The 12,088-nt window shown below is 44.5% G+C and overlaps 1 protein-coding gene across 1 annotated transcript in view; it reads right to left on the bottom strand.

Annotated features, from left to right (window-relative positions):
• Positions 1-3,189: 3,189 nt before the first annotated feature.
• Positions 3,190-12,088, bottom strand: part of CDHR3 (cadherin related family member 3) — a 103,746-nt gene continuing 94,847 nt past the window's right edge. Inside the window, exons 14-18 of the mRNA XM_042781407.1 lie at positions 11,508-11,689; positions 8,726-8,739; positions 6,849-6,880; positions 5,051-5,099; positions 3,190-3,545 (exon numbers count right to left, since the gene is read on the bottom strand). Coding sequence (XP_042637341.1) covers positions 3,190-3,545; positions 5,051-5,099; positions 6,849-6,880; positions 8,726-8,739; positions 11,508-11,689 — 633 coding nt within the window. The remainder of the gene's footprint in view (positions 3,546-5,050; positions 5,100-6,848; positions 6,881-8,725; positions 8,740-11,507; positions 11,690-12,088) is intronic.

Raw genomic sequence — 12,088 nt, forward strand, 5'->3', positions numbered from 1 at the left:
TTGAAACATCCTTTGTGATGATGAACACCATGCCATTCCTCTTCAAATTGTCATTCCCGGCATAGTAGACCACATGGTGGTCTGATTCAAAATAGCCAAAAACAGTTCATTTCAGCTCATTAATGCCTAGGATATCAATCTTTATGTGCTTCATTTCATTTTTGACAGCTTCTAATTTTACTAGATTCATGCTTTGTACATTCCATGTTCTGATTATTAATGAATGTGTGCAGCTGTTTCTTCTCCATTTGAGTCGTACCACATCAGCAAATGGAGGTCTCAAAAGCTTTACCTTATCCATATCATTAAGACTGGTTCTTCTCTGATGATGTAGCTCTTTCCTGGTCCTATTTTGAGAGCCTTCTGACCTAAGTGGCTTATCCTTCAGACAATGTTTCTGGGCTATTCATAAAATTGCACAGGAATGTATCAGACAGTGTTTCTCTGCTATTCGTAAGGTTTTCCCTGGTCAATTTTGAGAAGTGGATGGCCTCCTCCTTCTTTTTAGTCTGTCTCAGTCCATAAGCTATTGAAACCTGTGTACCATGTGCAACCCCACTGGCCTTGAGACACCAGTGGCACAGCCTCAAGCCTCATAGCAACACGCCACCACAGTAGGACAAACTGAAGACAAGTTTGTCTTCCTTAGCTGTTCAAAACCTCTCCTCCCTTCCCACTTACCCCTTACTTAGATCCCTGCCTCTTTCCCTCTGCTTGGGAGGGGTGTGGCCTGGGTCCCTGGCCTTACCTGAAACCCTGCCTCTGCTTCCTTGCCTTTGTTCCAGCAGCCCTAGGAAAATAGTACGGACTAGGTCCATAGCTGCTGGAGAGTAAGACATAGGACTAAAGAGAGGCAGACATTGGAAAGTTTCATTTTCTGGTTTGTCATTGTGCTGTTTACTTTTAGTTCATTGCTCACACCAATAAGTGAAAGTCCTGGTTCAATGCAGTTGCCCACTATGTCTCCACTAAGATCCTGTAGTTCCTCCACTCACAGGAAGTAGGGAAGGAGCAAGGCAGGTGAGTTGAAAGGTTGATGTTATTTTAGCTTTCATAAAAAGGGCATGTCCCTTACTAGATGGCTACAAGTAAAAGGACTGAGAATCAAAGTGTTGGCAGGGATGTAGAGTAATTAGAACTCTCTATCATTGCTGGTAAAGGTGTAAATTGGAACCACCACTTTGAAACTCTTCAGCGTATCTAGCAACTGCTCCAGCAATTCCACTCCCAGGTATAGTCTCAGAAGAAATGAGTGTCTGTGTTTACCAATGTACAAAATACACGAGTTGTAATTCATAAGAGTAAGAAATTTGAAGAAACACAAGTATGAAATTTGAAGCAACACAAGTGGGGAGTTCTGGTGGCATAGTGCCTAAGGCACTTGACTGCTAACCAGAAGGCTGGTGGTACAAACCCACCAGCTACTCTTCGGAAGGAGAATTGGGTAATCTACTTCCATAGTGATACTGCCTCGGAAACCCAAGGAGGGGTCGCTATGAGTTGGATCCAAGTTGATGGCAGGGAGGTTTTTCTTTTTCTTTTTTTTTTTTAAGTGTGGTGTTGTTATGGGACATTGAGTCAATTTTCAACTCACAGTGAGCCATGTGACAGAATATAACTGCCCCATAGGATTTTCTAGGCTGTAATCTTTATGAAGGAGCTCTGGTAGCATAGTTACTAAGGCACTTGACTGCCTACCAGAAGGCTGGTGGTTCAAACCCACCAGCCACTCCTCAGAAGGAAAGTTGGGCAGTCTACTTCCGTAGTGATACTGCCTTGGAAACCCAAGGAGGGGTCACTATGAGTCAGGTCCGACTTGATGGCACATAACAACAACAACAACAATATTTATGAGGAAGCTCTGGTGGCATAGTGCCTAAGGCATGTGACTGCTAACCAGAATGCTGGTGGTTCTAATCCACAAGTCAATCCTCACAAGGAAGATTGGGCAATATACTTCCATAGTGATACTACCTCAGAAACCCCAAGAGAGGTTGCTATGAGTCAGATCCAACTCGACGGCAGTGAGTTTTGTTTGTTTTAATCTTTATGAAGGAGCCCTAGTGGGACAACAGTTAAGTTCTCAATTAGGCTAACCAAAAGTTTGGCAACTCGAACTCACCCAGATGCTCCATGGGAGAAAGACTTGGTGATCCAGTTCCATAAAGATCACAGCCAAGAAAACTACCTGGCAGTCCTACTCTGTCACATGAGTTGAAAATGGACTCAGTGTCACCTAACAACCACAAACCTTTCCAGCAACAGATCACCAAGTCTTTCTCCTACGGAACAGCTACGGGAGTTTGCACCACCAACCTTTCGGTTAGGTGCTGAGTGCTTAACTATTGTGCCATGAGAATTCCTTAACTCAGGTGTAGAATGGATGAGTTGTGTTATATTCATACGATGGAATAGGACATTACGATGAAGAAGATTCGGCTACTACTGTAAGCAACATGAATGATCTCAGAGAGAGAATTTGGAACAAAAGAAGCCAAGCACAAAAGAGGCCATTTTGTGTAATTGCAGTTACATGAAGTTCAAACCAGGTAATGCGAATCTGTGAGGATAAAGATCGGAAGAGGGGATGCCTTTGGAGAGGAGTGTACACATCATCAGGCTAGACCTTAGATCTGTGTACTTGACTGAATATAAATTATACTTTATCAAATATAAATTACAAAAAAGAAAAGGTGTCCATTATGTTTTCTCCTTTGCAGATGTACAACTCATTGTTTATCCACCCATTATTAATTTATTTTACGGCTCAGCTACTTTTGAAAAAGATTTGAGGTGACTGAAAAAGACTTTTTTGCTGTTGAACTAAATTTATAAGTGAAGAAATCTGGGTGATGCCATTTCAGAAACCAGAGGTAAGGATAGGTCTCTGTATTTATGTCAGGAAGTGAACTGAATGGAGCTTCCTAACAGTCAATGCAAAGAAAGTACAAGGATACTGCATCCAAAAGTTAACAGTCCATCCGATCAGCGGAAGCATGGCCAGTCCCGAGACGTGGGAGAAATTCCTACTGGGCAGTCTCAGAAAAAGGCAACTGTGTGACCACAGTTTTAAGGGTTGTCAAACATCTCATTTGGGATCCAGGGTCTCTTCAGACCACATTTTCACACCTACTCCACTCCCATCCCTGCCCTCGTACAATTTGGGGTGAGGCAGCAGCTTGCTGATAATCAAGGCCCCCCTCTGTCTGTGTTGTAGGCCTGGCCACCAGACACCATTTCCATTCCTGGCTGTGGCTTAGGGGAAACCACCATGCCTGTGAAGGCTGGGCTACTGTTCTTGGGGGTGCCAGGCTTGCCATCCTCACTTCTGGAACTCACATCTGCATCCTTAGCCTGTTCATTGCCACTCAGCCCCTCTGCTTTCTTGTCGGTGGTCCTCAGTGGCTTTGTCCCCTCACCAGCAATGACCCTGCGTGGAGCAGTTCCCTGGCGGCTGGATTCTTTCCATTTTAGCATTTGAGTTGATGGATCTTTCCATTTCCTGGCTCCAGTTTTTGAATTGAATTCATATATTTCCCCAGTAACTACAGCGAAAAAAAAACAAAAAAAAAAACACCATAAACTAGGAAATTCACTGATTCTCCCCTTCCCCCATCTGCACCCTGCTCTACTTCCACTCCCAAGCCAAGATGAAGCATGCGAGAAGGTGTGAATAATTGAGAGACAGAAAGCAGGCTTGTGAATATCACAATCTTCACCAGCCTGCCCTTTCCAGAAACCATACATTGCCTCTCTGGGTAGAAAGGTTTAGGAGACTCTCCTGGCCATCTCAACAACAAGGTGAGAAAGAGATTTAACTCTTGAACTCCATGGGAATTTAGGATAAATTAAGCTCAATTTCTAACAGAGTTGCCAGTTACTTTCTGATTTAGTTTGTTTTAAAAGGCCCCTGAATCCTTGCTCTTGAAAGGAATTCACCAAGTGAGGAGAAAGAAACTTTGGTTTTTATTTACGTTGAGTTAGCAGAGTTTTTCCATACGGACACACAAATCTGGCCCAAATGGAGGTGATACGAGGGAGCCACTTTTATTGTGTCAAAGCCAACAGGCGCTAATTGATGTGTTTGTTCACATTCGTCCAGTTGGCCCATCTTCCTTTTTCCTTTCCCTCAAAGACACAAACCCAAGACAACAGCCTCTGAGGTCCCTGCTTGTTACCTGGGAAGACGGAGCTGCAGGTGAGCCCCTGCTCTGCCCTCCCATCCAGCCTGAGTGGCCTCTCAGCTGTGGAGCCCACCAGCACTTATGCTAATGTGGGCACATTATGGTAACAAGTGCCTAATAATAGAGGGAAATTTAATTCCAGCAGCAGCAGCAGCCTCGCTGGAGAGGAGCCATCCCTCAGAGGAGGACCGAGCGTTTTGCATATGAGGGTGGCAGGGAGCCAACACACTTGCCTCCTGAATTTGGTTTCTTTCCCTTTCTTTATTCACATCTATAATTGAGCCTTTGTAAGTGGAGGGATGTGTGTAAAGGAGCTAAATTTGGAGCTGATTTCATAGGGGTGATGAGCACTCTCAGAGGCCAGCTTCACCTTATGTTCATCTTGCCGACCAAGAAGAAATTCTTGGCTGTGATCTAGGGAAAAAAGAAGCCAAATACGCCATTTCTCCGCATCTCTCACTACCGATAGGATGGTGTTGGAAGTACTCGGGGGAGCGGGGTGGCCCTGAGAGTCCCACTGAGCAGGAAAAACTGTAGGCTCTTGTGTTCACAATGCCCTCAATTGGTTCATGATTTAGGAAGGGGGATGAGAAACAGGCGTGGTCTTTGAGCAAGTCGTTAATTGGCAACTCGCTGAGGGCTCACACATGATCATGTCTTTAAGCAGCTGCAAGACAGCTGTGCTCAGAGTAAGTCTCACCTTGGATTTCAACCTAGAAAGGTCAGCCATATATGCAACATAGCCAAACTGACTAACAAACTGAGTTAAGAGCAAGGAAGTTGGATGAGGTCCTCCCTGACCCTCCCAGCCTGGAGTATGAAAAACAAAGGCTACTTCCTTGTGGATGGCATTACCACTTCATTACCTGGGTCTGTGGCTTCTCCATCAAAGACTGTGTTCATATGGATTGTTTCCTAATGAGGAGAAAAAGACAGCATCAAACACAACCCTACACTCCTCCCCACAGGCAAGGCCGCTCTCCCTCACAAACCAACTTCCTTTCCCAAAGCCTCTTCACATTTATTTATTCAACAAGTGCTGTGTTAGATGCTGGGAACACAGGGTGGATAAGGAAGGGTTTGGGTACTGCCTGCGCAAAGCTTGTAATCATGTGGGAGCTACTGACAAACAGATGATAGTGGAAATCTAGGATTTTATGGGGGGACACGTAATTCAGACTTGGGGGTTAGCAAAGCATCCTGGAGTGAATGATATGTGAACTGGACAGAGGGAGAGTAGAAGTGACATGCAACCCTGGCTCAGATCCGCATTGCCTAAGTGGACTCACTGCCAGGCAGAGTTACAAAGCAGGAACAACTGAGCACCTATGTGCTCCTGCCTGCATGCCCTGGCACCCATCCTCTCCTGCTGTCTCCCTTCACCTGGGCCAATGCTGCACTGCATCTGGGCCTGGCCTTCCTTACCTAAGCCCTGTTCTCCGTACCTCGTCCCTCCTCTGATCCGTGCTCTGTGCTGGCCCCTAGGACCTGATCTCCACCTAATGTATCTGTCCCTGTTCCCAGGGAAATGGCTCCTTCCTTCTTATGGTGCCAAGGTCTGACTGTGTAGTGTGCAGATGAGGAAGCTGTTTGAGGCTTTTCAGTCCCCAGTTTTACCACACACATGAGCACTTGCTCATTTGCCCACAGCTCTCCAACTTGGAAAAGATAGGAAAAGGGGCATTATCCATTTCATCCATTTCACCAGCTAAGTAGCACCCCATTTTATATGTTTGTGGGGTTTCTTTATTTAAGAGATTGATATCCCATAATTCTAAGGTGGTCTCTAAGTGACATCAACAAGGGTACTTGCCTTAGTAACAGAAGACCAGAGATGGTCTCTTTCTCCCATCTGCAGACTGACGGGGCCGTAAAACACTTATGTGATGGGGCCGAAGCGAAGCTTCCAGTGCACTGGATTGGTCTCCTTACTATTCATTTCCTCCCCTAAATTCATGGGGCTTAGATCACAACAAAGTCTTACTATCAGGGGGAGGGGAAGAGCTAGAGGACTTACCTTCAATATCCATCACTCCCCAGTGGTGGTCAGATTCAGTGAAAGAAAAATAAATGGAAACGGGGTGCGGAGGTAATACTCCCAGCTGTCCTATAACACTCTGCATTGGTGTGACACTAGACAATCTAAAAATATTTTCCCACCTGTTACCTCAGGGCAGATGTTCTCACTCCCATTTCACAGATGAAGAATCTGGAGCTCAAGAAGGCCAGGGGCTCCCCAAGGTCATTTGCCTAATTGGGCAGAGCCAACCCCAAACCCAGCCAGTACTCTTTCTCTATAATTTTTCCACAAGGTTGTGGAAGAGCAAAGAAAAAATAAATCCCACTGAAGGCTGAAGTGCCAGTTCTGGTCTTTAAGCTCCACTCCCCCTATTCATGCTCCTGGAGGGCTGGTATAGATAATAAACACCACTATTCAATATTTATGAAATCTAGTTCTTTTGCAAATATATCAGCAGACATGTTCAGTGGAGGGAACAAATTCTATCAGAGGCTCGTCACACAGCAATCTGTTCCAGTGGCCAAATACAAGCATCTCCCTGAATGACAAACACTCTTGAGAGATTGTGGCAGAGCCTGCTTGGGGGGTCCACACCTCCTGCCACTAGTGCCCAATCCAGGAGCCCCAGTGCCAGCCACACTCACCACCACAGTGGCTCTCTTTGCTGTCTTCATTTCTGCAGGGAATAGGATAGGCAGAAGTCAAGCTTCCTGGACACTAAATTGACCTTAAAAATTCTATACCCCAATGGTACTTCTCCTAAATAGGCTTTGAACTCAGTCTTACAGACAAAGCAAAGAATTTTTCTGTGTATAGACATGATTGTTGACAGCTTGCCATCTCAGAAATACATATATATGTATGTATGTATGTATGTGTGTATATATATATATATATATACACACACACACACACACACACATACACACACACACATATATATATATTCATAAACAAAGGAGTTCTGGTGGCACAACAGTTAAGCGCTCGGCTACTAACTGAAAACCCACCAAAACCAAATCTATTGCCATCAAGTTGATTCCAACTCCTAGTGACCCCATTGGGTTTCCAAGGCAGTAAATCTTTATGGAAGTAGATTGCCCAATCCTCCTTCCATGGATAGAGTTGAACCACCAACCTCTGGTTAGTGGTCAAAATGCCTTAGGCACTGTGCCACCAGAGCTTCTTACTAAATGAAAGGCCAGTGGTCTGAACCCATCAGCTACTATGTTTAAGAAAGACATTAGAGTCTGCTTCCATAAAGATTATAGCCTTGGAAACTCTACCAGGCAGTTCTACTCTATCCTATAGGATCACAAGTTGGAATCAACTCGACAACAGGTTGATCTGGTTATACTCATACATACCCAATTAAAATTATTCTTTCTCTTTTTTTTTTCTGCTTATGGTTATTACTGTGCCTAGGACATTAGCTTTCAAATGACTTTATAAGAAAGTTCAAGTAGATACATTTCATCCTCACAGGTGGATTTTTTGCATCTATTTCCTATGTTCTTTCTAAAAAGTAACTGGGATTGCAGACAGTTTGTGACAATCTCATTTATTAAAATAATCTTCTTCAATATGACCAATGGTCATTATAAACAAAATGTTAATCCTGCATAGATGTGCCATGTGCACGTTAGACACACAAATACCTGTGAAAGGAATGGCTACAGTGTGCATTTCCTAATCCGCTTTCCACTTCCTTGCCCTGTCTGCTCACAGCCTGGGTCTCTTCAAAGTCATGACTTCCAGAGCCAAGTCATGATCCATCCCCAGGCCTGGAGCTGTTCAGATCGGTCTTATTCAAGTCAGCAACTTTCCCCAAATTGCTCAGCTCCCCCAGCTCCCCTGACTGCACCCAACTCCCCTTTCTCTCTAAATTGGTCTGTATAACTTATGAAAATGATCAAATCCATTATCATCTGAGACTCAAGTATGGTTTGTTTTAAAAGAGGAATCTGTCCAAGACAGAGCATTAGCTGTCTTGGGGGGAGGGGTGTCACACATACAGCAGTGAGTACTGTCTGTGTTTAACACAGGAACCCTGATGGCTCTGTGGTTAAGTCCTTGGCTGCTCACTGAAAGGTCAGCTGTTAGAATCTACCAGCTGCTCCACTGGAGAAAGATGCGGCAGTCTACTTCCCTAAAGATTACAGCCTCAAAAACCTTATAGGGCAGTTCTGCTCTGTCCTATCGGGTTGTTATGGGTTGGAATCAACTTGAGGGCTGTGGGTTTGGGGGGTTTGGTGTTTAACACACAGAGTATGCTTGATTCCTGTTCTGCTCAGCAGGGAACTGAATGGAGATGGATGGAGCCAAAGTGAAAGGTCTGAGTAGGCCAGTGGCACCAGGCACCCCTCCCTTCCCTTTCTCCAGTTCCATCTGACCTCTGCTGCCTTCCACCCAATGAAAACCTGCCAAGACATGATTATGCTCTGATTCTTTGCCCAGCTGGAGTTCTTTAACATAGTTCAACAGACCAAGAAGATAAACAGACAACAGACACTGAACATACCTCCTTTCTTCACCCTGTGGGGGAGAAAAAAAGAGAGAGAAAGAGGCATTGATTAGCTGCAAAGTATGTGGCCTTGCGGTACATACATAATAACATGGGGTCCTTTGAGCAGCTGTGCTTCGTGGGCTCCAGGGGTTGATTGAAAGAGAGGCCAGCAGTGGGGGCCAAAAAGAAGGCTGGGCAGGTGGCTCTGGGAGCCCAGCCCTGCTCCAAATGTCACTATTGGCTGCAGACAAGAAAGTTGTGTTGGTTTCATGAGTTTGAAACCAATTGCTTTATAGAATTTCAAGGAGTATATTTTCTCTGATGATGACAGAAAAGGGCTCTGGTGGTACAGTGGAGACATTTGGTTGCTAACCAAAAGGTTTGCAGTTCCAACCCACCAGGGGCTCTGTGGGAGAGAGATGAGGCACTCTGCTTCCATTGAGATTTACAGCCTTGGAAACCCTATGGGGCAGTTGTACTCTATCCTATTCCTATACAGTCACTGTGAGTTAGAATCGACTTGATGGCAATGTTTGTTTTTTTTTTTAAGATGATGACAGCTAGTGAGGACAAAATCAGTTATCAATGAGTTGATGCTGACTCATGGTGTCGTATATGTCAGAACTGTGTCAGAGTAGAACTGTGCTCCCAAGAGCTTTCAGTGACTGAGTTTTCAGAAGATCACAGGCCTTTCTTACAAGATACCTCTGGGTAGACTTGGACCTCCAATCTTTCCGTTAGCAGCCAAGTTCATTAACTGCTTGCACCACCCAGTGTAGGCAGGACCATCCCAATCAGACTGCCCTGCTAATTCTTCTTGTCCCTCCACTCTCCATCAGCCAGTAAGCAGAGAGTCGGGCTCACAGAGAGGGTTCAGGGACTGGCAGGTAAACCTTTGTTTCCTGCAACATGAGGAGCTGGACTCGATTGCCAAGGCCCTTCCCATGATAACTAACTTTGGATTCTATAATTTTATAACTCTAACTGTATTCTTTTTTATTTGACAAATGTTGACTGCCATATGTTACAACTAATTTCCAGAAAGGCCAAGTCGGCCTGAATTTTTCACTCATTTCTCGTAAGTCAACCATGTTGGAAACAATATTTAGAATTTAAGTTAAAAACACCCAGGTTCAAGGTGCATATTTAACACTTAGCTATAAATTACATGTGACTTCCAGTGTCTATTGGATTACTTCCTTCAAGAACTTCTGGCCAAATCCCATTACAGAGCACTGCCATCCTTACAAGCTTAAGTGTCACTCTTTCAGAGACTTTTTTTTTCCCCAAAATCAATTTGCAAATAGAGTCCAAACAAAAATGTCTTTTTTTATTTCAGCAGATGCTCAAGGATTTCTTACCTTGAAGTCAAGGTTGCCAATAGCAACAACTTCCCCAATAAATATGGCAAAATGCAATGCATATCTCCGTGCTAATGCTCTATGCTTTTACACTGAGTCTTTTATCCAGATTTTAAATTATTTGACAGTACTAGTTAATCTTCAAAATACCTTTAAAAGGCACATGAGACTTATCACCCCTTCTGTTTCCCAGTGAGAAATCCTGAACTCAGCGGTTCTAACACCCTGAGATATTTGGGCATAGTGCCAGACTTGAAATCCAGAATCCTAAACCTACTGGTACTCAACTGTGAAGAGTAATGTAACCAGAGAATAAAAATAATGGCTGTAATATATTAAGCATCTATCTATATCAATATCTACATATAACACAGAGAGAGAGAGAGAGCAAGAAGAGTCTCTGAGTGCTGTAAATAGTTAACATGTGCAGTTGCTACCAAAAGGTTGGAGGCTCAAGTCTCCTCAGGCACCTTGGGACAGAGGCTAAGTGACCTAGTTCTGAAAAATCAGCCACTGCAAACCCTCTGGAGCAGTTCTACTCTGACACACAGAAGTCAGATTTGATTTGATGGCAACTGGGTGGGTACACACCAGGAAGAGTGCTAAGTGCATTGGTTGCTTGCATTTGCTCACATAGTGGTTTAGTTTTGTAAATTAGGCAGTCAAGGCTCACTGAGGTTGGCACTTGTCCAAAGCCACATACCTAGAAAGTGAGAGAACCAGGGTTTGAACTCATAGCCATCATGCTTTAGCTGTAAAAGCTACTGAGAATCTAGAAACTTGCCTCTGGGGGCAGTTTGTAACAATACAGTGCTCTCTCCACTTCATTCTGTTACCTCATCTCAGCCAGTAAAAGACACTTCACAGACTGAGACAGTAAAAGGCATATTAGTGATCAGGTGATAGTAGGAAGGAGAGAAAACCCACTTCTGTTTACAGCTCTTCAAGAGTGAGAGATCGTGCCCACTTGCAAAAGAACAATGATTATTTCATCTCACAGGGGCCCAATTAAGTCATTGGAACCAAAAGCTTAATTCCATTTTTTATGCTTCCTCTGATCCCATCCAATCTCTTAAAAATCTTACAAAAAGCGTGCAGCTTATTCTGCCACTGCTCACAACAGGGCATTCTATAGCTTTTATCCAGGTCCAGGTACTCCAAGCTTTGCAGCCCCAGTTTCACTAAGAGTCCATCAAAGGTGGGGCATGTTGCCAGGAGAAGCAAAAAGAATGGTTTCACGGTCCAGTGGGTGATGAGAAGGGGACACCAGGGCCAAGGGAAGCTGAGATCCCTTCCCTCATATCTCCTTTTCTTTCCTTCACTCCAGGCACCCTGCCTGTGGAGGAATCCTGGTTCTCCACCTTTCCTTCTGCTGACATCATTGAAAACTCTACTAATGGAAGTGGTGGAAAGAGCCCAGTTCACTGCTGACTTACAGAGGTTTCTTGTCCTTCCTGGTCTTGCAGGGGCAGTGTTTGTGAATGGCTTTTGCCAACAGGATGATCAGGGACACCAGGAGACACAGAAGCAACATGGAGCCCACGGTGACGACAAAAGGAACATACCACGCAGATGGAGAATAAGCATTTTTCCTCTGGATCAGGTAAGTGATCCTAGGCTTGAACAGCAGAAAGTGGGGCGGGTGAGTGGAGCATGGCAGCATTTGGCCATTTAGTAGTCCCTTGTGTTGAGTGTTTACTTCTACCCTTTGTTCTTACTCTATCATCTGTGGGCTCACAATTTTTGCTGCCTCAATCCATCACCTGACCAGTTGTCTTTCTAGGCATCCATCAGATCAAAGTCCAGAAAATTCAGTGAAAGGAAAAGCAACTCTGGGCCTAATTTCATTCTCTCTCTTTCTTCTCCTTCCTAAATGCTAAAAATGCCATTGGCGGAGTTCCGGCAAGATGGCGGACTAGGCACAAGGACTGCACAGACCCTCTTCAACAAAGAAAAGGGAAACCAATTAACACAGACACAGAAGATAATCTTGGACCCCTGAGCCTTGAAGGGAAGG

This window comes from Orycteropus afer, unplaced genomic scaffold (genome assembly GCF_000298275.1).
Source record: "Orycteropus afer afer isolate SDZICR_OR568_19922 unplaced genomic scaffold, OryAfe1.0 scaffold00007, whole genome shotgun sequence".
In the NCBI taxonomy this organism is placed as follows: domain Eukaryota; kingdom Metazoa; phylum Chordata; class Mammalia; order Tubulidentata; family Orycteropodidae; genus Orycteropus; species Orycteropus afer.